The sequence below is a fragment of the Hylobates moloch genome, unplaced genomic scaffold (assembly GCF_009828535.3).
Source record: "Hylobates moloch isolate HMO894 unplaced genomic scaffold, HMol_V3 SCAFFOLD_1, whole genome shotgun sequence".
Lineage (NCBI taxonomy): Eukaryota > Metazoa > Chordata > Mammalia > Primates > Hylobatidae > Hylobates > Hylobates moloch.
The window spans coordinates 215,530,725-215,558,260 of record NW_026652276.1 but is presented as its reverse complement, the minus strand read 5'-3'; the positions used below and the strand labels follow the sequence as shown (position 1 = coordinate 215,558,260).

At 44.2% G+C, this 27,536-nt stretch overlaps 1 protein-coding gene across 2 annotated transcripts; it reads right to left on the bottom strand.

Moving 5' to 3' along the window:
- Window positions 1-2,987: 2,987 nt before the first annotated feature.
- On the bottom strand, window positions 2,988-18,119 carry LOC116814380 (aldo-keto reductase family 1 member B10-like). Of its 2 annotated transcripts, none has more exons than XM_032761799.2 (10): window positions 17,971-18,119; window positions 14,396-14,564; window positions 13,189-13,305; window positions 11,037-11,114; window positions 7,173-7,295; window positions 6,790-6,896; window positions 6,265-6,346; window positions 5,649-5,732; window positions 4,909-4,991; window positions 2,988-3,190 (listed from the first exon to the last, which is right to left on the bottom strand). In XM_032761799.2, the coding sequence occupies exons 1-10, from the start codon at window positions 18,117-18,119 to the stop codon at window positions 3,148-3,150; spliced, it is 1,035 nt and encodes a 344-aa protein (XP_032617690.1). In that variant the 3' UTR covers window positions 2,988-3,147. The 2 variants fall into 2 exon arrangements, with proteins under 2 accessions (XP_032617690.1, XP_032617691.1); XM_032761800.2 differs by lacking the exon at window positions 17,971-18,119 and adding an exon at window positions 17,163-17,228 and having other exon boundaries at window positions 14,396-14,563.
- Between the last annotated feature and the right edge of the window lie 9,417 nt (window positions 18,120-27,536).

The window sequence follows — 27,536 nt, the reverse complement described above, 5'->3', positions numbered from 1 at the left end:
ATATTTCATACGGCAACAGTCTCACTATGTTGCCCAGGCTGGTCTCGAATTCCTGACCTCAAGCAAGCCTCCTGCCTCGGCCTCCCAAAGTGCTGGGATTACAGGTGTGAACCACCAGGCCTGGCTGGGTCCAAATTTTTAATCATGTAAAGTGCAGAGTTGTTGTAAGGTTGTTGAAATGACTGGAGCAGCCCTGGACAGTCAGGCATTAAGGGGTCTGGCTGGGAGATCCAAATCCCTTTAGGTCCCAGTTATAGTTTGGCATCATCTGGCCAGCATTTGCCAGATCTCGCTTAAATACAAGTGGGCAAGTCTAGCCCTCTGAACTACCTGGACCCGGCAGGATGGTCAAAGTGATTCCAGAATCTCCATGGTAGTTGCAACCCATTTTTCCAGCCCTCTCTTAGACAATGAGTAGAGAGAATACTTGAAACATAAGAGCCTCACTCCTTGCCTCCCTACTTCCCACGACAAGCTCCCTTCCATTTTCACACTGACCTTACTTACAATCTTCCTCTCTGTGGTTATTCCCCTTCTTTTCTCTTCATAAGGCAAGTTCCCTATATTATCATAAGAGTTATTTAACACACACCTGTAGTGTATACCTTAGATTCTCTCCCCATAATGGCAGCTTTGGTTTAGCCGATGATGATGGTGGCTTTATTTCTGAACAATTGAGACAAAATAGTGAACAAATTTTAGGATGGATTCATTGTATTTCTTACAGTTGTGACATTGAGGACCCCGAGGCCTGCAAGGTTCTCGTTACTTGAGATATAAATGCTGAAAATATAATCAGATAACTGGCTGTGTGAGGTGGCCCATGCTTGTGATTCCAACACTTTGGAAGGCAGAGGAGGGAGGATCACTTGAGGCCAGGAGTTTGAGACCAGCCTGGGCAACATAGCAACACTGCAAGATCCTGTCTCTACAAAAAATAATTAGGAGGACATAATTAGTAGTCCCAGATACTCAGAAGGCTGTGGCAGGAGGATCACTTGAGCACCAGTAATTAAAGGTTGCAGTGAGCTATACTCATGCCACTGCACTCCACTCCAGCCCAGGCAACAGAGCAAGACTCCTTCTCTACAAAGATAAACAGAATAACTAAGATGTTGCTTTTTAAAACACAGAACTCCACCATATCAGCTTTTTAAATTTACCTCTGTTTGGTTAAATTCAAGTGAAACAAAACAAAACAAAAAGCCACATAATAGAAACCCAACCATTTTATCCCAAAACCTCAGCTTTTTATGGAGCAAATCATAATCACAGTCACATGAAGAAGAAAACTTTCACAAAATGCTCACTAAAGAGCTATCACTGGGCTCTGGGTTGAAAATGCTTCCTGTGTATCAATTGTATACATTTTATATACATTTTAAAAGCACCCAGTCTATGATATTGTGTATGGATGTGCACATATATACTAAAAATACAAAAATGTGGATGGGAAGTATACCAGTCAAAGGTCCAGCCAGGAGAAAAGAAACTACACTAAGAGTTTTAAATATTGGATATTTGATTCAAATACTTGGTTATAATAGGTGATCAGTTACACGTGATGGAAGAGCTGGGCTATTGAAAGGAGAAGATGAGGCAACTCAGGTTAGCAGCAGCAGGAAGAGATTCCTGCTTCTAAGGAAGAAGGACAAAGAAAGAGTGCTGCTTCCTCATCCCAGAAGCTTTGTCTGGTAGGAGATAGAATCAAGGTGGAGGCTGCCTGGAAAAGCTGAGCCCACAGAGGAATGTGCCTTCTACTGGAGATGCCACTCAAGGTCAAGAGACAGGAAGAGAGGGAGAGAGAAATGCCTGGCTCTTCCCTTCTCCAGCCCTTCAAGCTCCTAACAGTACCTCTCACTGAGCAAACCCGGGGGAAGTCATAACATAGCAAGGAAGCTTGGGAATTAGATGTACCCCCCAGGGCCAACCAGAGGATGAGGGGACTCACAAATTTAGGATAAGCATTTGCCTCTGGAGAGGGAGTCAGGGGAATGGGGATGGGGAGAGGCACAAAGTGGTCCTCGACCACATTGGTAACCCCTAATTTCTTAATTTTTTTTTAAAGGTTTGGAGCCAATATGGCAAAAGGTTAGCATTTGCAATTTGTTTTTTGTTTTGAGACAGAGTCTCTCTCTGTCACGTAGGCTGGTGTGCAGTGGTGCAATCTGGGCTCTCTGCAACCTCCACCTCCCAGGTTCAAGCGACCCTCCCACCTCAGCCTTCGGAGTAGCTGGGACTACAGGTGCACACCACTACACCCGGCTAGCACTTGTTAACATTATAAGGTGGGTGACCAGATGCTCATTAGTTTATTTCCTGTACATTTCTATATAGTTGGAATATTTCATAAGAAGCAATTATTATAGGACAAATAGAAATGTTCCAGATTAATGGCAATAGTGAGCATCTTTATTGTTCTTCCACCCTACTTCCCGAGGAAATGCCACACCTCTCTCAATGAACACTAGCATCTTTGTGGAGTTTGCAGGCTCTGCCATTGACTCTTTGGCACGATGGTGTATTGAAGGCAAGGTGAGAGAGCAAGACAGGGAATGAGTGGAGACAGGCAAGGAGGAAAGGTGGCAGGAAAAGACTCAGGATGAAAGGATGACCATCGATCGCTGTGAGCTCTCCCAGAGCCTCCCTGGCTTTGAAACTTGGTTCAGTCACTTACTACCTAGGTGGCCTTGAGCAAGGTCCTCCTCCCTCCCCCCGTCTCTATTTCCTCTTCCAGGAAATGTGAATAAGAAGATATTAAGAGTACCTACCCCAAAGGGGTTATTTTGAGGATTCAGTGAATTCACCCACAGGAAAACACTTCAAATTGTGTTGGCGCATAGTACACTCTCAATACATGTTGGTTACAATCATTATTTTTTATTATTTATCTTTATATCCTCAGTGTTGGCAGAGTTTCTGGTGCTTAACAACCATTTGATCAGATCAGATAGGTGGAAAAAATTATCATTTGCTTATTCAGGCCGTGCTTTTCTGTGATATTCTGATCCTAGTTGAACATACAGAAATACATGTCTAAAACAGCACCCCGATTCTGGTCTACAACTGGACAAAGTTCACTGTGATCTCAGATAAGCTTGCTAAAATAGGACTTGAGTGGAGATAGTCTCACCAGGAGATTCAACCTTAATATTCTGCATGGAAGGGATAGTCCTCCAAATGAGAGAATCTACAGAGAGAGAGAGAAAAAAAAGAAACTGTGTTCCATGAAAGCAACAACTCTGGTTGAGAAGGTATTCTTCTCTGGTGGACTCTGCGGTATTTGTGGTCTCTCAGCCTCCTCCCTGCAAAAACACAATAAGGGTGCTCACACCTTGACCTTCCCTCAAATCGATATGAGGGCTTTGCTAGGAAGGAGGGCAGACAGTGACCAGGGCACTGGAATAAACTCGGAATGACAACTCATGGTAAGCCTGGTGTCAGGCGAGGCGACTGACGAGTCTTGTCCCAATCCACTCTCACGACATCATGAGGTATGAAACAACAGCAGAATTGACAGCTTGGGGATTGTCATGAGTATTAAATGAGATAATACCACCGGAAAAGGGCTCAGGACCCTGGCACATTCTAAGGTAAGGTTCAATGGATGTTAGCTGCGATTAGTATTATCATCCTACTTTATAGGTAAAGAAACCAGCTTAGAAAAACTAGGAAATTTGCCCAATGTCACACTGTGAAGAAACCAGTGGTAGAGTTGGATTTGAGGCCACGTGGATTTACTCCTGAGCCCATCAACCCATTGCCTACACCGGAAATGATGCTCATAGGAAGGTAAGCGTTTTAGTTTCGGGGAGAGTCCCATTTTATGTTCACCCTTCCTTTTTACCCTAAGTAGCTGCTACTTTGTTAAGCACGGATAAAACTAAGCCATTGGAAGATGAGGAAAGGCTGCTATGATACTAAAGGTGGGCAGGATAGATATGGAATATCATGACATGCAAGCAACGCTTGAGATACTGAAACCATTTTTAAAAGATGAAAAATCATTTTTGGGTATACAAATATTGGAAGAAATTCAAATTGCCATAGAATTGCAGACCTCGCAGTAATAAATGCCAGACAACTCTCTTTGATATATGTAATTAGACACATTAATCAGAAAGTATTGATTGTAAAGAGATAATTTAGAATTCCCACCTAGCCAGAGTGAAAGATTTTTTTCAACCACTTATCTGAGATTTAAAGTAAAGTTAGCACCACCTCCTTTAAGAGGCATTTGGAGATTATTTAATCCAGCCTCCCTGGCCTTCTTGCTTGAATGCTCTAAACACAATCCCACCTCAGGGACTTTGCACCTGCTGTTATCACTGCCAAGAATGCTCTTCCCCCAAATATACATATGGCATATCCCTCACAGCAAGGCTTCCCTTGACACAACCCTTATAAAGGATCAGTCCCACTACCACCCACCACTTCCTATCCACTTTGCCCTACTTTATTTTTCTGTCTAGCATTTGTTGCTGTCTGACATCTATATTTTGAGTTGATTTATTTCTGTTGTCTCTTCTTCCCTCCCTCCCTAAGCCTGTGGAGGCAGCAACTTTGTACAGTATGATAATCTAAGCACCTAGAAAATGCCTGGCACATAGATGACCACTAGATACTGATTGAGTGAATGAATCAATGAATGTTCTGCCTCCTGCCTATTGATAACACACCTTCTCTTACAATTCTAGCTCTACATCCAGAAGTTCAGACAATGGGCAGCAATTAGAGATGTGTCTCCCACAGTGATTCCAAGGTACCCAAATTTTAACTTTCAAAACTGCCCCAAAATAGTATTTGAAGACACAAGTAGTCCCAGCAGCCTTCTAATCCTTCCAACTAACCCTCTACCAGTTTAGAAAAACTCCTGGCAATGCTTCTAGTTAACTCCATGCCACTTACTCCTCGAGGGCCAAGGCCCTCCAGTTTCTGTTGAAGCTGAGTATGGTTGTCATCTCTTCATCACTCAATTTAAAGTCAAAGACCTAGAAAGGAAAGAGTTCCAATACATTATCGGTAAGGTTGTTACTGCTGTGGCTGGAGACTGCCGGCCATTCTAGCAGGGCAGGAGCTCACAGTCACAGCACAAACTGGCCACAGGAGTTTTTCCCATTCTGTCCAAGGGATACAAATTTTTCTCCAAATTAGGTCTCACACAAAGACCACAGTATTTGTAGTGTTCAATGATCTGGGGAGAGGGAGACCAGGTTCAAAGGCACTAAACCCCAGGTGTGCACAGGCCCTGTGCTCCATGACAGGCCCTTCTAGAGGACACTTCTCCAAGGACAGTTGACACCTCCTCTGCTGCCGGGAAGTGAGCAGGGAGGCCAGGACAGTCTGCTCTTGTGCGTGGCCCAGGACCTAGCTGCTCAGGGGGAACTGAGGGTCTTCTCAGTGGTGTGAGGCACAGCTGTGCTCAGACCTGACAGGGCTTCACCAGGCACTGCCCCCAGGATGTCCTTAGCCCATGGGTCATTCATCTCAGCTCTACGGAGCCTAGCTCTCTGGGCTGGAAAATGATAGGGTGGTGGGAAGGGAGGGGGCAAAAGGCAGTGCAGGGATGAGGTGAGAAGCCTAGTGAGAGGGTCTGCCTGTCCCCCACTCTACTGAGGAATACCAAGGCAGACCAGCTGGAATCTTACTTGAATGTTCTCAACAATGCGTGCTGGTGTCTCAGACTTGGGGATAACAATCACATTCCTCTGGATATGGAAACGGATCAGAACCTGTGCGGAAAGGGGACATCATGTTTCCACTCAGCTACAAGGACCCCTTCTTTTATGGAAAGGAAGAATAAAACATCTCCGCAGCTTGCTGTGGCTTCAGGTACAATCACTAATAATTACTGAGCCCTTCACAGCTATTAGACTTGTGCCAGCCCCCCACCTCATCCTCTCCCTTCGTCTTAGAGACAACCCTGTGATCTTCATTTTTTAGGAATAAAGAAAATAGCTTGGGGGTCATAAGGCTGATCAGAGGTAGAGTTGGCATCTGCATCCATATCCCTAGACTCCAAAGGCATGCTTTGCGACTGGGCTGTAGGGCTTGACAGGAAGCTGTGAGACAGAAGCTATCTTTGCTTCAGTGACAGCTCTTGTGTTTCCTAGAGGTTCCAACAGACTTCGAAGGAAACACTTTAGAGGGCTTCAGCTCCTGTGTTCTTCCCCTTTAAGGAGTCAGTTGAGGATAACACAAGAAATGAAACATGAGACTGGAAGAATGAGTGGTTGGATAACAAGAAAAATAAAAATGTGGTACCTGGGCTGCGTTTTTTTTGTGCTTTGCAGCAATCTCCTTAATCCTGGGATCCTCCAGCAGGGAAGGATCCCCTGGCTTGGCCCTAGGGGCAGAAAGATGCTGATGTGAATAATCACCATGGCTACCATGTACAGATGGACACCACTCCAATGAGGGTCTCAAGACTGATCATTAGAGCCTCTCCGTCTGGGAGACAGGCAGGAGGACCTGGAAACTTGGGTCCTTCCCCCGGGCTCTGAAGCCTTAGCATTTTGCAAAGCCTGGTTCACCCTTGGGTGGCTGAACTGGAAATATTCCCAGAGGGTCAAGCATGTTGCCCTTGTTGTTGTTGTTGTTGTTGTTATTGTTATTGTTGTTTTTTGATTACTATTTTTTCCCACTGTCATCCCATTTGGGTATACCAAATGCGTTACCTTACCCACATTTTTCTTTCCAGTAACTTATGGACTCACACCAACATTTGCCAATTATAAAATGATGTTTTTAAGATTTGCAAGAGAAAGATCCACCACTTGGAAGCCTCACCAAGGTCTATCCGGAGAGCCCAGGGGGCTGTAGGCCGTAACGGTGATGCCCTTGGAGTGGCAGTACTGGATCAGTTTCTCCTGCGTGAGGTATGGGTGACACTCAACCTGCAACAGCAAACAATCCTCATCACGGGAAAGCTGGCTCTGTTTTGCATTCTTCATAGGGAGTTATACACACAAAAAGAGACCCCCAAGCAAAGGCCAAACAAGTGCACACTAAGATTCTTACTAAATCACCCATGAGATCAGCCTCACACCTCCCCAGAGTGTCCTGATCACTGACCCCTGAGATGACACTCAGGGCATAGCATTGAACGTTCCCCTCCAATGTTTAAGAAGTAATAGGGCAAGACCCTTACCCTTATACTGAACAGAATTTACCTGGTTAGTCACTGGCTTATATTTCAGTCCAGGTTTGTTTAAGAGCTTCTCGATCTGGAAGTGGCTGAAATTGGAGACCCCAAGGGCTTTCACCAGCCCCTCGTCCACCAGCTCCTCCATGGCCTGTCATAGAAAGGAATACCTTATGGGCAGCTCCAGAGGGACTACAGGGACCCTGGCTTGCTTTAGTCCTCCCTGGGGAAGAAATTGCTAAAGGATCCACCGCAACAGGGTTAGCAGAAGCATTCACAGGAAATTTCAGTCCAGGGCCTGGGTGCCCATCAGTAATTGGTTCCAGCCCTACTGCCTCTCCCCAGCCCAAAAAAATCTAAGAGTAACAGGTAAAGATTTTATGTTCTTGCCACTCTCACCTTACATGTAAAGAAACACAGAAACACATAAAATATTATACTTCTGTACACCATGGAAATATGAAAGTTTTATAATGAAAACATAAAAAATAAAAAAAACATCACTTGCAAGCTTATGAGATGATTTTATTTTTAATGAATCCAAATGATAGCACGGAGCTACTGTTGTGTGTGTGCATTGCACATCCAAACCTGGGCAAGCTGTGTTAGTCAGGAAGAGGCTGCAGCATATGAAGAAGCCTCACTTGTGGGTCCTGAGTCAGTCTCCCACACCAACCATGGCTTGGTTTTCAAAAAAGTCCTGCATATAAACAACGCCCTAGCAGGGGCACCCAGCCAAGGAGTTGTGTGGGGCTGAAACCTGACCCACTGTTTGTATATCCAGCTGTGCTTCCTGGTACGGAAACTACATAGACCCCCAAGGAAGGGAATCTTTGTATAATTTTTAGCCTATGTTGGGCATTTTCCAAACTTGCCCAAAGATACCATATATGTTAGCAGCAGCCCCCAATGCAACATGTATTTAGCAGCCATCTATTACATGTTCCAGACCCTGCTCAGAAGTTGTCAGGATGTAAAAGTATACAATGTCCTTCCTTCTTCTGGGATTCTTCATAATCCAATTAAAGTGCTAGGTTTCCCTTCTATGGAGCCATCGACCATGACACTGAGGCTGCCTCAGATAATGTGACAGTGGCATAGACAGAGTCAGAAAGGGCAGAGAAGGAAGAGATTCACACAGCCTGCAGTTGTCAGGTGAGTCCTTCAGGTAGAGTACAAGCTGGGCCTCAAAAAAAAAAAAAAAAAAAACTGAGAGAGTGAGAGAGAAAAGATGGGAAAAACATGAGAATATGAGACAGGAAGGCAGGAAGGCAGGAGCAAAGCTCAGAGGCAGGGATGAGCCTGACATGTTCAGGGAACACTTTATCCAGCCCTTCTCAACTTTGGCTGCAATTTGGAATCACTAGCGAGCTTTAAAACATACTGGCTGGATGCAGTGGCTCATGACTAATCTCAGCACTTTGGGAGGCTGAGACAGGAGGATTGCTTAAGGCCAGATGTTCGAGTCTATCCTGAGCAACATAGCAAGACTCTGTCTCTACCAAAATAAATTTGTTTTAATTAGCTGGATGTGGTGACGTGTGCCTCTGATCCCAGCTACTTGGGAGGATTACTTGAGCCCAGGAGTCCAAGGCTGCACTGAGCTATGATCATGCTGTTGTACTCTACCCTGGGCAACAGAGCAAGACTCTCTCTAAATTAAAAAAAAAAAAGATTGATTCCTGGATTTCATCCCCCCAGAGTTTCTTACTGATTTTGTCTGAGTTGTAGCCTAGACATTGGGATTTTTAAACTCCTCAGGTGATTCTAATGCCCAGCCAATGTTGAGAACCACTAGCATAGATGAAGTTATTCAAATTGGGAAGTAGAGTTTAGAAGCTATGAAATCATAAGGTTCCCGAAAACTTCTGATTGAGCAATTAGATAATTTAAAAGCTTTTGTGCATCATAGGTCAGGTTAGTTTTCCTGTATTAGAACTTGACTTCTTCATAATTTTTTCCTCCCCTCTGCTTCAGGGTGGTCAGTGAGGTTTCTACTGAACTGGTTGTGGGTCTACATAAACATCCAATGCTTATGTATTCAAGCATGCTCATTTCAAATCAGAGCCTCTGACCTTGATCAATGATATCTTTTCATGCCTTTCAAATGTTTTCTTTAGCAGTCATCCTCATATTCATTAAGAAAACATAGCACTGTGAGAAGCAGGCTACATTGACATACTTGCCATACTTAATATCATCATAGGAGCTAAGGCAAAAACACAGATCAAATGTAATGCAAACAGCCTGGTGCTATAGCTCACGCCTGTAATCTGAACACTTTCGGAGGCTGACACAGGTGGATCCCTTGAGGTCAGGAGTTTGAGACCAGCCTGGCCAACATGGTGAAACCTCATCTCTACTAAAAATATAAAAATTATCCATGTGTGGTGGCATGCACATGTAGTCCCAGCTACTTGGGAGGCCAAGGCAGGAGAATGGCTTTTACTTGGTAGAGGGAAGTTGTAGTGAGCCAAGATCGTGCCACTGCACTCTAGCTTGTGTGACAGAGTGAGAATCTGTATCAAAGAAAGAATACTGTGCTTGTGGATTAATGCTTTTGAACAAATAATACACAGAAAAATCTACATTTAATTGAATCATGTCAATTCTAAGCATTTCAGAAAGGTGAGGCTTAATATATTTTCCCGTGTAAAACACAATACAAACTCACAACTACATGCACCGCTACACAGACAGCTGCCAAGATAACATGATTAACTCTTGGAGTCATATGCCACTGTTCATTTACATCTTATTCCTCCAATTCACTCTCTATTAGCATTTGCAAAAGGACATAATGGTATAATAAAAAATGACCAGAGAAAACGTTCATCCCTTAATTCATTTTCAATACGAATGATGTGAAACAGGTCATGGTTTGATCTGAGAAGCAGGGCACTCAGGCTCCCTGATTCCTTTTTTCTTTTTTTTTTTTTCTTCAAGATAGTGTCTTGCACTGATGCCTGGGCTGGAGTGCAATGGTGCAATCTTGGCTCAATGCAACCTCTGCCTCCCAAGTTCACACAATTCTCCTGCCTCAGCCTCCATAGTAGCTGACATTCCAGGCAGACACCACCACACCCGTCTAATTTTTTGTATTTTTAGTAGAGACAGGGTTTTACTCTGCTAGCCAGACTGGTCTCGAACATCTGACCTCGTGATCCTCCCACCTCGGCTTCCCAAATTGCTGGGATTACAAGTTTCCCTGATTTCCAGATGTGTGTTCACTGCCTGCCAAGCACCATGCTGATGGTTTTGGTGGCTGGACTTGTGATTCAGATGAGTCTGGGTGCAATCCCAGCTCTGCCACACACATTGTGACGTGACCTGGGCAAGTCACCAACCAATCTAGGTTTCAAATGTCATTATTTATAAATGGGGATATTAACCCTCTCTCATAGGGTTAGATGATTAAATGGGCTTTATGACTGATGTTCCTGGCATGTAAACCATCTTAAGCTTTATCACACCCTGAAAGATATATATTAGTAATATGTATTATAAGACTTTTTTTTTTTTTTAAAGAGAAAACTGAGCTCTACAAGAGTTACAAAACTGACTCTAGGTTACTCAGCTGCTATGAGCAAACCCAGGCCCAAACCCTTTGTTCCAAATGCCTCACCCTGGTTTGAGAACAGCATGTGTATTCCCCAAAGTGGGGTACATTGTATTTCCAGTCTTATTTGAAGACTCAGTACTAGCCTTGAAATATAAATAGTATGAGATGCACCCAAAAGCCAAAGGTGATGAGGAATATATTAGAAGAGCTAGAGAATCACAATGATGAAATTAGAAAGCATCAGGCACATGGCCTTTTTCATATCAATGGGAATCTCATGGATAACTGAGGATTTCTCTCCCAGCACACTTAAAGGAAGCTGGAACCTACCTCCCAGGCATCCAAGAATGTTGCTTTTCCACCGATCACAATACCTTTATCATCTTTGGGGAAAAAGTCATCCCCAGTCTGTAAATACAGAATGAAAAGTTTACTGGAATCTGCATCAGGACACTTGGTTCTGTTCAACAAGGTTTCGGGATCCTGACTCTTGCGAAATTCCACATCTGCATACCACTTTTTCAAGCTCTGGAGTACATACTACAAGAATGTGAATTTAAATAAAATCTTTATATCTACTGTAGCATATTAATCCTTATATTTTTAGAAACTACTGGATTGACTTTAAGATCCTCTGTTAGTACATTCCAGAAGCCACCATTATCACCACGGACATTAACCTCATACACCTAGATCCTATATACACCCAAGGGCAAACTTTCATTTCAATATCACTGGATAAAGATTAGATCTCCAGGGTGTGGTTTTCTGGGGAAGATACTGGCCAACTTCTATCCTTGCAGCCTCTAGAAGAGGCGTGGAATTAGGGATGGCAGGCCATCATCACTCCAGTTGGTCAGGAGGGGAGAGAGCTGGAAATTTGTCTCTCCCACCCCTCAAGAGCAGGTAAGAGCAGAGCCCCAGGACATGGCTGCTAGGATCACTACTGGCTTCCTTCCAGCATCATCGTACTTGGGCTTTTCTCCAAGATGCCGCTCCTGAGTGTGCTTTGCTTAATAAAATAATTAAGCCCTGGAATATAGTTAAGGAAGAATAACCCAAGAGGTTTCCTGGGAGGGCAACCCCAGGGGGTGGAATCAAGACAAAGGTGATATGGCAGTTACAACTTGTCTGGGCTGCCAGAAATCATGGCTTCTCTCAGACATAACTGCAAGAAACCCAGGCATCTGAGCACCTCAGCAGCGCACATGGCCTTAGCCTCCCTTCCATGCCAGCATCTTTCTGCTCCAAGGTCTCTTCCTGACCACCTGCCACTCCCAATTATGAAGTACAAGGTCTCCTGCGCCAGTCCACACCACTCTGCAGCCCTGGTGCAGCTACTATTTTCTGGCACCTGCTCAGTATCGGGTGAATCCGCCCCTGATAATTCATCGTTATTTCATGTAGGTTCTTTTCTATTTCCCTAAGTGTTGGCCGGTCTGAGAAATAAAGGGAAAGATTACAAAGAGAGAAATTTTTAAAGCTGGGTGTCCAGGGGAGACATCACATGTCGGCAGGTTCCATGATTCCCTCAAGCTGCAAAACCAGCAAGTTTTTATTAGTGATTTTCAAAAGGGGAGGGAGTATACAAATAGGGTGTGGGTCACAGAGATGACATGCTTCACAAGGTAATAAAATATCACAAGGCAAATGGAGGCAGGGCAAGATCACAGGACTGGGGCAAAATTAAAATTGCTAATGAAGTTTCGGGCATACATTGTCATTGATAACATCTTATCGGGAGACAGGGTTTGAAAGCAGACAACCGGTCTGACCAAAATTTATTAGGCAGGAATTTCATCGTCCTAATAAGCCTGGGAGTGCAACGGGAGACTGGGGCTTATTTCATCCCTTATCTACAACTGTAAAAGACAGACATCCCCAGAGCAGCCATTTTAGAGGCCTACCCCTAGGAACACATTCTTTTTCTCAGGGTTGTTCCTTGCTGAGAAAAAGAATTCAGCGATATTTCTCCTATTTGCTTTTGAAAGAAGAGAAACATGGCTTTGTTCTGCCTGGCCCACAGGCAGCCAGACTTTAAGATTATCTCCCTTGTTCCCTGAACATCACTGTTATCCTGTTCTTAAGGTGCCCAGATTTGATATTGTTCAAACACACATGCTCTACAAAAAATTTGTGCAGTTAACGCAATCATCACAGGGTCCTGAGGCGACATTCATCCTCAGCTTACGAAGATGACGGGATTAAGAGATTTAAGTAAAGACAGGCATAGGAAATCACAAGAGTATTGATTGGGGAAGTGATAAATGTCCATGAAATCTTCACAATTTATGTTCAGTGACTGCAGTAAAGACAGGTGAAAGAAATTATAAAAATATTAATGTGGGGAATTAATAAATGTCCACAAAATCTTCACAATTTATGTTCTTCTGCCATGGCTTCAGCCGGTCCCTCCGTTCGGGGTCCCTGACTTACTGCAACAGCTCAGAAACTAGAGGCTGAGAAAGGGAGTCACTCAAACCTTCAATCCCTGTGGCCAGTGAATAAGATAGACGTCCAGATAGCTCAGCTTCAGGTCCTTGAGGGTCTTCTCAAAGGCTTTCCTCACAAGGGGTCTCTCAAAGAAAGTGGGCCACAACTGCAAAGAGTGTAGCAATGAGCTATTAATACTGGGAAAAGGAAGGGCCACATCATACTCATTGTCCCTGCTTTTTGATTTGCATCCTGATCTAACCCGGCTCAGGCCATCTATAACAAAGCTGATTAAGATCCATGATGCAGTGTGGAAGATCGCCAGGCTCAGCACCTCAATGACATGTCTCAAGTGTTAAAAGCAATTGACTTTTTCAACTCTCCTAGTACTCTATATGTGTCTCAGATCATTGAAGTAAATGTGGCCACAGATTTGAAATTTGTTTACCTGTCTCAGTCTCTTCCTCAGCTGTGGGCTCTCTGAGAGCAGGAATTGTGTGTAGCTTTTAAATGTCAAGCATTCTTAGGCCTTTGTTGAAAAAGATGGTCCTTTATCTGACCTATCTGATAGGTCCCTTATCAAGCCTATCAGGACCCAAGTGATAACTTTACAAGGGCTTTATCCAGATTTGGCTGCTACACAGTGGGGTCTATTTCTCCCACCAGATGTATGCATTTTCCAAGTATGTAGAACTAGTGTTGTTTTTTTTTTTTTTTCAGTAAGTTGCATATAATGTAGATCCAGTGATTCTCAACCCCCTCACACCCAACATCCTCTTCTTTTTTTATAACATTGTATACCTCAACTTTTACTAGACTGAATAAAGAAAATCACATGTGATAATAGAAAAATGCCCCTACTGTTTTCCAAAATGCCCCCTGGCTGAGAACCTCAGGGGCACAGTCACTGAGACGACAGTGCTGAGAGGGAGGCTGCATATCAAGCCCTGCCTGCACCCTTGGCCTGTGACTGCCTCAGGGCAGATGGTAGATCCCTCTGATGGGGAACAGGGAGGTCCAGGGAGAACCAAGCCCACTATGGGAAATCCAACCTACAGGCAGGTGGGGCAGCAACAACGTGTTCAAATATCAATAACAGCTTGGAGTATGGATAGTATTGTATCCACGGATGTTATCAAGGCAGAGATGAAAAGGGGTACATGTAGAAAATGCTGACAGAGTTCTTGCTGCCAACCCGACCCAGATACTTCTGCCTGCCTTGAAGTGAAGGCCTCCCACCAAATGCACCATTGCACCTTGCTGACGATGAACAGGTCCTCCCGCTTCACAGCCTTCTCTTGGATCTTCTCTTGGATGGCTTCCCCCACCTCATGTTGATTCTGATAGAAATAGGCACAGTCAATGTGGCGATATCCTGCATCAATGGCCGCCTTCACCGCTTCTTTCACTTTGCCGAGAGGAGACTGAAAGGCAAAAGAAAAGCCCATCACATACGTATTTTTTTTTTTAAGAGATGAGACCTTGCCATGTTGCCCAGGCTGGCCTCACACTCCCAGGTTCAAACAATCCTCCCACCTCCCGAGTAGCTGGAATTACACCACACTCAGCAACCTTCATATTCTCTCATCCCCAGACCACATTCACCTGCCCCACACGGCCCAGTTTCTCCAAACCAAGGCTTCACTGGGGTCTTCTTTGCCAGGGGATATTTGGGAGGATACACAGTTTAGAAAAGTTGTCAAAAGAAAAGAAGGAAAGTCAATGAATTTTATGATTATGCCCTTTTGTCCTATCCTAGCTAAAAGTCAGTTCCCTTTTCATCCAGGTTAGTTCTGAAATGTCCTCAGGTGTGTGGTGGTGCAGATGGCTCCACTACAACTTTCTGAAGACCCAGATGAAAGCTTGACTCTAAATAACCCAGAGAGATTTTCAGACAATTTCCCCAAATGGTGATAAGGATCTGGATAATGGTCATTACAGCATCAATCCGGATTCCAGCACTTACTGGGTGTGTGGGTCTAAGCAGGTGATTCAATCTCTCTAAACCTTGTCTGCAAAATGGAAAAAAAAATAGCACCAGCTGCATGAGGCCTTTGTGGTGATGACATGCTATAAGTTAACCACATTACCTGACACACAGGCTCAGTAGAGGCCATCCATTATACAATTATCATTTCAGAAAAAAAGGAGAAATAGAGAAGCTTATAGGAATAGAGTTTGTTTTCCATTCCTATAAAAAGAAAGAGAGAGGGAGGGAGAACAACAGAGAGGGAGAGAAAGAAGGGAAGGAAAGAAAAGAAAAAAAGGAAATACAATTATAACATTTTGTTCTAACCAAGCCAAGCCAATGATGGGGGCAAAAAGCACTTAAAACTTGATCTCTCACAAAATAGTCTTTTAAACCTCTTCTGTTGAGAGATAACAAACATGGAAAAGTACACAAAACAGAGATGCACAGCTACCCTACCACCTGGACAAGAAACGGGCTGCCACCTGGCATCTAGAAGCACCCCTGTGACCCCAAACGCTATGCTACACCCCTCTTCACCTCTACTGCTAAGTTCATAATCCTTTAATCTATCATCCTCTCATGTTGAAGGCAGCTCCCTTCATAATTCTTACATTCAATTCCAAAATTCTGAAACTGTCTAGTAAACTTATGAAGGGTGAGCAGATTCCCTGGAGATCTGGAAGTGATTATTTGTTCCATTTATATAGGATTGAAACTCTGATTTGGGGCAAATGTTGCTATTCAAGGAAGAGTCGCTATGAATGAATCGAGCTGGAAGTGATCTGTTCACCCAGATAGACCAAGACTTTATCCTGAGAATGACCCAGTGCTGCAGCAGAGGGTCCTACCCTCCAGCTCAGCACAGGAGAGGGGAAAAATCAGGGTGCACAGAAGGAAAGAGAGCCAGAGGCAGAAGTCTCAGCAGGGAAATTAGCCATGAGGGACAGGAGAGAAGAGGAACTCCAAAGACTGCTTCTGATCCCTAGTTAGGGTGGTGCTATCGTGAATGGAAATGGCAAAGAAGGCAGAAGGAGGCGGTGATGGAACAACTTCAAACTTAGCCTAAGAGAGGCCCAGGAACCTGCCTCACTGAGTCCTGGATGTGCCTTAGTGTGTTTTGCCAGCTGTCATTAACACAGCCGGGTGGAGCTCATGACTCCCAGCCCAGGCTCTCTGCAGTCCCAGCATGTTGCAGATTTCAATGTGTACAGGAACCACCTAGGGAACTTGTTAAAGTGCAGATGCCTGTTAGGTAGCCTGGGGTGAAGCCTGAGACTCTGCATTTTTTCTCTTTCTTTCTTTTACACAGGATGTCACTCTGTTGCCCAGACTGGAGTGCAGTGGCACAATTACCGCTCACTGCAGCCTTGACCTCTCAGGCTCAACACTCAATCTCCATCTCAGCCTCCCAAGTGGCTGAGACTACAGCTGCATGCCACCATGCACAGCTAATTTATTGATTCTTTGTAGAAATTGGGTCTTGCTATGTTGCCCAGTCTGGTCTCCAACTCCTGGGCTTAAGCAATCCTCCCGTCTAGATCTCCCAAAGTGCTGGGATTACAGGCATGAGCCACCACACCTGGCCAGTTCTGCATGTCTAACAAGCTCCCAGGTCATACGGATGCTGCTAGCCCAAGTCCCACACCGTGATCTGTAAAGGGGTGCCAGGGACACCTGGCTCTGCATCCTCTCCAAAACCACCAAGCCCACAACAAACCCACAGCCAAGACTCTGGGGAAACCTTTTGCCCAATTAAGTGTCCTAGAGCCAGAGAGAGAAATTGCCCTGGAAAACAATTTTAAGTCCAACTTTGCTTGATATTTGATACTTGCTGGAGGAGTTCTCATCACTGCTGGGAAAAGCCAGCCTTGCAGAATTGCAGCTTGAATCAGCTTTGAGAAAAGAAAGCAACCTGAGTCCCGGCTCCAGGTCTGAAATTCACCTCTCCAAACCCCTACCTGACCTCCAGGCTTTTCTGGCTGAATGTAGAAAGAGAAAACACCCAAACAGCCCTCCAGAGAAGAAGGGTGTGCAAAGATTTGCATATTTACCTGCCAAGTGCCCAGGCCCACAATGGGCATCTTGGCTTTGGTACTGAGCTCCACAAAGGTGGCCATGGTTGGTGCAGAAATGATTCTGAGTGAGCAGGTAGAAGTCTCACGTCCTGCTATGTCCAGAGTTGGTTCCTTCCAGAGGGTTCGTGGTCTCACTGCCTTCAAGAATGAAGTCACGGACCTTCACAGTGTGTGTTACAGCTCTTAAAGATGGTGTGTCTGGAGTTTGTTCCTTCAGATGTGTCTGGAGTTTCTCCCTTCTGGTGGGTTTGTGGTGTCGCTGACTTCAAGAATGAAGCCGCAGACCGTCGTGGTGAGTGTTATAGCTCTTAAAGGTGGTGTGGACCCAAAGAGTGAGCAGCAGCAAGATTTTTCATCAAGAGGGAAAGAACAAAGTTTCCACGGTGTGGAAGGGTACCTGAGCGGTTCCCTGCCGCTGCTGACTGGGGTGGCCCGCTTTTATTCCATTATTTGTCCCAGCCCACATCCTGCAGATTGTTCCATTTTACAGAGTGCTGATTGGTCCATTTTACAGAGTGCTGATTGCTGCATTTGCAACCCATTTGCTAGTTACAGAGTGCTGATTGGTGCATTTTTACAGAGTGCTGATTGGTGCATTTACAATCCTTTAGCTAGACACAGAGTGCTGATTGGTGCATTTACAATCCTCTAGCTAGATAGAAAAGTTCTCCAAGTCCCCACTTGAGCCAGGAAGTCCAGCTGGCTTCACCTCTCAATCCCCCATCTAAACAGGACACCACAACTGCTGTTGGGAATTGGGTGATGACTTCTCTAACCACTTCCTGCTGTATAGGGGTGAAGAAGGGGCCCTGCAGTTGTAGTGTCCTTCAGAAGGGAACTCTTTAGGCCAGTCAAAGGGCCAATGGGTTGGTCCAGGGGTCCTTGGTGGAAGTTGTTAGTTGAGCTCACTTGGGGCTCCATTTGTAAAACCATCTGTAGCTTGATGGCCTCGATCCTAGAGGAAACAAATTTGACAAGGAGGTTAAAAATACAGGGCCCAAAGGTGAGGAATAGCAAGATGGCTTTCATGGGACCTAGAAAGGGGAGAAGCCATGTCGCCCAACTCTAGAGGTTGGTATAAGAATTAGAAAGGTGTTGCCTGATTTCAGAAGCCTTTTCCTGTATACGCTGGGCGGCATCTCGTATTATCCCTGACTGGTTAGTGTAAAAACAATACTCTTCCCCTAAAAAGATGCAGAGCCCTCCTTTCTCAGCAGTGAGGAGGTCTAGGCCTCAGTGGTTTTGGAGAGTCACTGCTGCCAAAGAGTCTATTTAGGATTGTAGAGTAAGGATAGATTTCGTTTTTTCTTGCAAACTGTCTGAGAAATCCTTTGAGTGTGTGGTAGTAGGATAATGAAGTAGATAAACTGGCTATTCCGGCTCCTGTGGCAGTAGCCATTCCTAACCCTATAAGCAGGGGTATTAGTTGTATGGCTCTGTGCTGACGGACTTGAGTTTTGAGGAGCACTGATAGGGTCTGATTTCCTGGGGCAATGTTGCTGTTGGGACATAGGAAGACTAAGGTGCAGGTGCCTGTCCAGTTAATTGGGAGGCAGATATAGGTTGACATTCCACAGAAGAAGAATCTGCCTCAGCTAGGTAGTCAGAACTGGTTGTGTATGTTAAAAAGGTGTGTGAGTTTGTTGTTTTCATTTTCCCATACTCCTAGAGTACTTGCCAAGGTAGCTCTGGTGAGCGGCTGGAAAGGGGTGTTGGGAGCAAACCGAGTGGCTCCCTGTTTTCTATTTTCCCATTGGAGAAAAAACTGTTGTGTATCTACTAGGAACCATTTGAGAAGTGACTGAAAGATGGGATGAGATGGGATGAAAGATTGGTACGTTTTTACAGAGTGCTGATTGGTGCATTTACAATCCTTTAGCCAGACACAGAGCACTGATTGGTGCCTTTACAATCTGCTAGCTAGAGAGAAAAGTTCTCCAAGTCCCCACTCGACCCAAGAAGTCCAGCTGGCTTCACCTCTCACTGCTTTTTGCTTGTTTTTGAGACGGAGTCTTGCTCTGATGCCCAGGCTGGAGTGCAGTGGTGTGATCTCAGCTCACTGCAACCTCCATTTCCCAGGTTCAAGCAATTCTCCTGCCTCAGCCTCCCAAGTAGCTGCGATTACAGGCACCCACTATCACTCCCATCTAACTTTTGTATTTTTAGTAGAGACAGACTGGTTTCAAACTCCTGACCTCGGAGTTTGGTATAAGAATTAGAAAGGTGTTGCCTGATTTCAGAAGCCTTTTCCTGTAAACGCTGGGCGGCATCTCGTATTATCCCTGACTGGTTAGTGTAAAAACAATACTCTTCCCCTAAAAAGATGCAGAGTCCTCCTTTCTCAGCAGTGAGGAGGTCTAGGCCTCAGTGGTTTTGGAGAGTCACTGCTGCCAAAGAGTCTATTCAGGATTGTAGAGTAAGGATAGATTTCGTTTTTTCTTGCAAACTGTCTGAGAAATCCTTTGAGAGTGTGTGGTAGTAGATCACCAAACAGGTGATCCGCCCACCTTGGCCTGCCAAAGTGCTGGGATTACAGGCATGAGCTTCTGCGCCCCGCCACATCCTGCTTTAGAAGGCTTGTGCTAGCTGCAGTGGGAAGAGCTGGAGCCTGGCCACAGTAGCTTCCCTGCCATATCCAAACAGGAAATCCATTCCAGGCTTTTGTGAGATTGAGGATTCTGTGAATGAATTAGTAAACATGACAACCTTTTGCCAAGTTCTCTTGGGTAACAGTATCATTGGAGTTTCTGTTTGTTCACGATGAGTCAACAAATTCAACACAGCGCAAAGTTGGAAAGTAAGGAGGGAGAGAGAAAGGAAGATAAGAAGAGTGGGGGGAGGGAGGGAAGGAATGAGGGAAGAGTAAGGAATAGAGAAAAGAGACAGAAAGAGAGTAAAGGAAGGAAGGGAGCAGGAAGGAAGGAAAGAAGGAAGGAAGAAAGAAGGTAGGAAGGAAGGAAAGAAGGTAGGAAGGAAGGAAGGAAAGAAAGAAGAAAGAAAGGAAAGGAAAGGTAGAAAGAAAGAAAGAAAAGGAAAGAAAAGAGAAGAGTAAGAAAGAGAAAGAAGCCTGGCCGACATAGTGATACTCCGTCTCTACTAAAAATACAGAAATTAGCTGGGTGTGATGGTGAGAGGTGTAGCAAGCTGGACTTCTGGGTTGGGTGGGGACTCCGAGAACTTTTCTATCTTACGAGAGGATTGTGAGATACACCAATCAGCACTCTGTAGCTAGGATTGTAAAATGCACCAATCAGTGCTCTGTGTCTAGCTAGAGGTTTGTAAAATGGACTAATCAGCACTCTGTAAAATGGACCAATCAGCGCTCCATATAATGGACTAATCAGCACTCTGTAAAATGGACCAATCAGCGCTCCATATAATGGACCAATCAGCACTCTGTAAAATGGACCAATCAGCACTCCATATAATGGACCAATCAGCACTCTGTAAAATGGACCAATCGGCGCTCTGTAAAATGGACCAATCAGCACTCTGTAAAATGGACCAATCAACAGGAAGTAGGTAGGGACAAATAAGGGAATTAAAGCTGGTCACCCCAGCCCCCAGCAGCAATCCTTAGGCAACCCGCTGAGGTACCCTTACACGCTGTGGAAGCATTGTTCTTCCGCTCTTCAAAATAAATCTTGCTGCTGCTCACTCTTTGGGTCTGTGCCATCTTTAAGAACTGTAACACTCACTGCGAAGGTCCGTGGCTCCATTCTTGAAGTCAGCGAGACCACAAACCCAATGGAAGGAATCAACTCCAGACACAGTGGCACATGTCTGTAATCCCAGCTACTTGGGAGACTGAGACAGGAGAACTGCTCGAACTTAGGAGGTGGAGGTTGCAGTGAGCCGAGATTGTGCCACTGCACTCCAGCCTGGGCAACACAGTGAGACCCTGTGTAAAAAGAAAGAGAGAAAGCAAAGCAAAGAAGGAAGAAAAAACAAGCGATTTCTTTCCCTGTGATGGTTTCCCCTGTGAAATGGGGAGTCTAGGGAGGAGAGGTGAGAAGCACTGTTTCAATTTTAAAAGTTGCAATTGCAGGTTCAGTGCAGAGATGGTCAAATCCTGACCTGATTATAGTCAGCTGTAGCTAGTTGGTAGTCAGCAATCTAGGGAACATGATACAGGCCTGTGCCATGCTGTGACACGCCATGACAGGCCAGGGCCACGTTGCAGCATCAGCTTCAGCCTGCGGGTAGTGGGTTTTTCTGTCTTTCACGTGTTCTTGTTGATGAGTTGGCTTTGGTTGAATCTTGGAATTGAATCTCTAGGCTGTGGCTTATGACAGCTCATAGAGGGCAATTGGCATGATATTTTGCACTTATGAGTGAAAAATCTTACACTTCATTGATGTTTGTTAAATTATCTACTTCAACATTAATAATACATGCATGGGCCGGGCATGGTGCCTCACACCTGTGATCCCAGCACTTTGGGAGGCCGAGGCAGGTGGATCACTTGAGCTCGGGTGTTTGAAACCAGCCTGGCCAACATGGCAAACCCTGTGTCTGCTAAAAATCCTAAAATTAGCCACATAGGTGGCACGTACCTATAGTCCCAGCTGCTTGGTAGGCCTGAGAACCACTTGAACCTGGGAGGTAGAGATTGCAGTGAGCCAAGATTATGCCACTGGAATCCAGCCTGGGCGACAGATAGAGAATCCGTCTCAAAAATAAATAAATACATGCAAGCCTCATAATCTGGTGGCCACAAAGTCTCCTGGATCTGCCCATGGGGCACCTTATTTTCCCAGTGTATACTGGATGACATGCAGTGCTAGTATTGTTGAAATAGGAAATCCTTTGTGACTATAAACCTAATAACAGAGAAAGGGTCCCTAAAAGAAAAATAATTTATCTGGGAATAGACCACTGCAATGGGAATACGCATGCCACAGTAAACTATATGTATATTTGAGGAAATAAAGGAAAACAAAAATTTTTTAAGGAAAAAATGAGGATTATCTAATTTCTTTGAATTAATTAGCCTTGGCTACAAAGATCAATCACGAAAGTGGTGTTAGTCTGAGATTGGACACGCAGTTGTTCAGAGGTCCTTGCAGAGTATGTTTTGTGTTCAGTTGCAATGGCCTTTGCTCAAGGTTGTGGTTTTCGCCGTCTTTCATGGTACTTTTGGTTTTCAGGTGTACAACGATTAGAACCCTCTTTTCATGGTCTTCCCAGCTGTATTTGTCAGAGTCTTTTGTTTGTTTTTTAACATTAGTGACTCCATTTTGATTCTGACCATTTTCATGTGATGCACAGAATAAAGAAATGTGTATTATTTGTAATATTCCTTCTAGAAACAATTAACTTGAATTGGTGAGGGATATCTTTTTTAGATAATTGAGATTAAGAAAGTGTATCGATTAGCTGTTTTCGTGTAACAAACCAGCTGGTTATAACAGCAACCATTTATTTGTTCATGATTTTGTGGGTTGGCAATTTGGGCAGGAAACAGCTAATAAGCCAGTCTCAGAACCACATGGTGTCAGCTGGGTTTCCGGATCACCTCTGTGGTCTTCACTGGGGTGGACTGGCATGTCAGGGAAGGCAGGGATCCTCTTTATGCGTTTTTCGTTTTCCATGAGGCTAACTTGGGCTTGTTTATAGGTAGCAGCATTGTAGGAGGCCTACCCTTGGAATGTGTGCAATGTGACTTCTGCCACCTTCTGTTGATCAAAGCAAGTCTCAAGGCCAGAATGGGCCAAGGAGTAGGGAAACAGATTCCACCTCTTGAGGGGATTTGTTACAAGGAATTTTGGCTAATTTTTTTTTTTTTTTTAGGCGGAATCTGGCTCTGTCACCCAGGCTGGAGTGCAGTTGCATAATCTCGGCTCACTACAACCTCTGCCTCCTGGGTTCAAGCGATTCTCCCGCCTCAGTATAACAACAAATTGAAGGCATTTCAGTATAATCAATCTGAACACTTTGAAATAGTCTCAGCCCTGGATTTCTTCCTCTAAGGGGCAATTTCCTTAGAACCTGCTTATTAGTTTTTTTACATATTAAGCAACTATCTATAACTTGTTTGGCCAGGGTGTAAATTCCTCTATACCCATAAACCCGGAGAACTGCGTCGCACATTGCTTGGGGTCCCCAGTGGGTCCTTTGACATAATTGAGACAAGACTTCCCTCATGAGAGGTTTTGACAACATTTCCCTTTGATCTGGTGATATTCATTTCCTTTCCACATTTTCTTTAGCTCCGATTTTTATCAACTTCTTTTTTTTCAATGGAAGAGAAAATGGGGGTTGCAGTAGGAGAAGGAAGGCATGGAGTTAAATGGAAGAAAGGGCAACTTGTTTTGCTATTTGATCTTTAAGATTATTTCCTTGACTTGTGAAAGGCGAGTACTTTTGGTGCCCTGGGACATGTACAATCGCTATCTATTCTAGCAATTGGAGACTGCTGACACGAGCATCAGTTCTCTATTAACTAAATCTTGGCCTCTGCTATTGATAACACTACTCTCCATCCAAATTTTTCCAAATGTCTGTGCCACCCCAAAGGCATACTTAACGTCAGTATAGATAGATTTTCTTGGTTTTGTAAATGTACTAAAGCTTGGATGAGTGCAAACAGTTCACACCCTTGGGCAGACCAATTATTAGGCCACCTTCCTGATTTTACTTTTTTAAGCGTCTTTCCATTAATCACTGAATACCTATTATGTCTTTTTCTTTTAATCAGCTGGGAGGATCCATCTATGAATAAGTGCCCCCCTGTCTTGAAGGGAGTTTTTCCTAAGTCTGCTTTAACTTTTGTATGGTAATTAATTAGATTTAAACATGTGTGCACTCGTTTTAAGTTTGGATGCCCCGTTAAAAACTTGCTGGATGAAGTGAATTATTAGTAGTTAATATTAAATCATCTTTTTTCCAGTAAGATACCCTCCTATTTTAAAATTTTTGAGTTAGTGATCTACCTCCTTGCTTTTTGATTTAATATAGTTTTAACTTGGTGGGAGGTGGCCTGAAGCTGCTGGGGAGTAACCTGAAACCTCAGCTAGAGGGACAGCACAGGCTGGGGCGTGGCCTGAAATGGCTGGAGAGTAACCTGAAACCGCAGCCAGAGGAACCTGAGACAGGAACAGGAGGGGCGGGACTGGGGGCGCTGAAGGAAGGAAGATGATTTAGAGGATCCCAGGGGGTTACTAGGTGTGGGTTTTCTAGGCATGGGAACTTTTTCCCTTTTAGAAAGGTTGGTTTCTGACTTTCTCCCTCCGGAGTCTAAAAGGTAAAGGAGAACTGGTTCCTGTCGCCAGCAGAGGGCGTAATCGATTTTTCCCGGGAGACGGGGCTCTTATCATTAACATGTTCGAATTCGCTCTTCATTGGACTTCAATTGTGGCCAAAGTGAGGGCTTAAGGATGGGTTCTCGAACTTAAATAAAACAACAATATTTTATCATCTGCTGTTTTTGTTTATACTTGGTTCTCTTATTATCTTTTCAATACTGTAGCAAGGGGCTATCAGAAGGAATTTCATCACTCTCTAGACTCTAGTTTCCCTGTCTTACTTGAAACGTTCCCCATCTTAGGGATTATGGGGAGGGGGCCCAACCCCTCCTGTGAGATTTTTACCCTCCCCCTTCCTGGAGGGTTACTGAGGCTTTGGGGAAAGGCTCCAACCCCACCTGTTTGGGTTTTCTACCTTCCCTCTTCCTGTTTGTCTACTCTGTCTATTCCTGACTCTAGTTGACAGATGGCAGCATGAGGACATAGAGAAGACTCACTCACTCCACACAACCACCATACTTAGTCCCATTCATACACTCTCAGCCTCCAACTTATCCCGACCACCTAGGAAATACTTTGTCACCTTTGCGAAGTCTCCTACCTTATTCCATGCACAAGAATTACCTGGTTCTCTTATTGCCACGGTCCTGCAAGGCTCTCCTCCCTGCTTTGCTGAGAATCCAGATTTATCGCTTACAACAGGTGGGCCCTGATCTCCCTCACCCTAGGGGCACGGTAACTAGACAGTAGGATGCATCCCCTCTGGGTGAGGAGACCGAAGGCCCCCTTCCCAAAGGAGAATATTCGAGCCTCAAGTTGGACTCCAGAGCTGTTAGGAATAACGCTCAAAATCTTAAGGAAAATGAACACTTGAACAAAGGATTCTTAGCAAAGCAATTTTACTTCTGCACAGAGGGGTGCCTCCTTGGCCAGTCGCCATGGGAGCACACCTGAAAAAGGGGCACGAGAGCCTTTACTTCTGACACAAGTACTGCCCCTGTAGCCTTTCTCCATTGGCCAGGGTCGGGTCGTACAATCTAAACTAATCCTGGTTGGCTAAACATTTGATTTTTTTAGATAAGGTGGGCATGTAAAAAAAGCAGAGAATAAAGGAGAAGGGGTGTCTGTAATGTGCTAAAAAGTTAGTCCTCTTTCCAAATAAAGAATAGAATGTGAGCTGGTACTCATAACGCCTGGTACTGTGGCATGCCTGGGCATCTAACAAAGGCAAAAAGGGAAAAAAGGAGAAAAAGGAAAAAAGGTGGAGGGGTTACGGTGATTAGAGAATAAAAGATTGATCAGGTTATTTGAAGAGAAACCTCATCATATCCCACACATCCATCCATCCATCCTTCATCCATCCATCTATCCATCCTTTATCCACCCCCAATCCATGTATCCTTCCACCCATCCTTCCTTCCATTCATCCTTCCATCCATCCATCCTTCCTTCCATACATCCTTCCATCCATCCATCCATGCCTCCCTCCATCCATCCATCTGTTCATCCATCCATTGTTGCATACATTCCATCTATCCATTTATTCACGAGATACTATTGAGGCAGAGGAATACAATAATTAACAAAACACAAAAATCCCTTCTCTCATAGAGCTTACATTCTAGTGGGTAGAAACAGGGTAAGCAAGCAAACAGCAAATATATAAAATATCTAACATATTGATAAACAAATGCTACAGAGAAGAAGAAAACACAGAAGGGCAAGAGGAAATATTAGAAGAGATGGGTTAATTTTAAATAGGGTGATGAAGAAGGGCCTCTCTGAGAAGATGATAAATCAGCAAGGAAATTAAAAATACAAGTCAGAGAATTATTCTAATATCTGAGGGCAGAGCATCCCAGACAATGAGAACAACAAGGGCAAAACCCTGAGGCACAAGTACCTCTCTTGTGTAATTTTTTAGTAATGGTCAAGGTCCTCTTGGTCCCCACCAACTCTCCCTAACTTATCTGGGGGCTGACATTTTTGAACCAACAAAAGTGCTGCAAGGCAACACTATAAGATTTTAAGGGTGCAAAGCTTTCATGAAATTTCTGGGAAAACGCTGACAACAAATCAGGAAAAACAAATGAATTAGGTAGAATTTAAAATTAAATGTAATCAAATTCCACTGCATGGTACAGTCAGAATACATATTTTCTGAAATTGAAAGGCTTGTTAAATGAGAATAATTTCAAGTAAAAGTATCTCTTTCATTTGGTTTTCCCGGTGGATGTATAAAATAACTAATTGAATTAAATCTGTTATTTTTTAAATCCTTAATGCCTCTTTGGAATGTAAAAGTTCATTTCCCATTGTGGAAATTTTGAAAATTATGTAAAAGTATAACAAAAATAAACTTGTTGCCAAAAAACATAGAAAAGAAACCCTGTTAATATTCATATCTCTCTAGATAGATTTTTTTTTTTTTTTGAGACGGAGTCTCGCTCTGTCCCCCAGGCTGGAGGTGCAGTGGCGCGATCTCGGCTCACTGCAAGCTCCGCCTCCCAGGCTCATGCCATTCTCCTGCCTCAGCCTCCCGAGTGGCTGGGACTACAAGCGCCCACCACCACGCCTGGCTATTTTTTTTGTATTTTTAGTAGAGACGGGATTTCACCGTGTTAGCCAGGATGGTCTCCATCTCCTGACCTGGTGATCTGCCCGCCTCGGCCTCCCAAAGTGCTGGGATTGCAGGCATGAGCCACCGTGCCCAGCCTAGATTTTCCCTTTATTTCTAAGTTTTATTGGTTTGATAGTGAAAAAAGTTTATTTTAATTTGCATTTTTATTACTAGTCTGTACAATTTTTCATGTCATTTAATGGTCAATTTTTATGTACCAACTTTCTTTTTGGCATCTTAAATTTTTCTTATTGATATGAATAAGCTCTTTTGATTATAAGAAAATTGCCTAATATTTTTGTGCAAGTCTGTTTATTTCCTATTTTTTGTTTGTTTGTTTGTTTTTGTTTTGAGATGGAGTTTCACTCTGTCACCCAGGCAGGAGTGCATTGGCGCAGTCTTGGCTCACTGCAACCTCTGCCTCCCAGGTTCAAGCAATTCTCATGCCTCTGCCTCCTGAATGGGATTAGAGGCGTGTGCCAC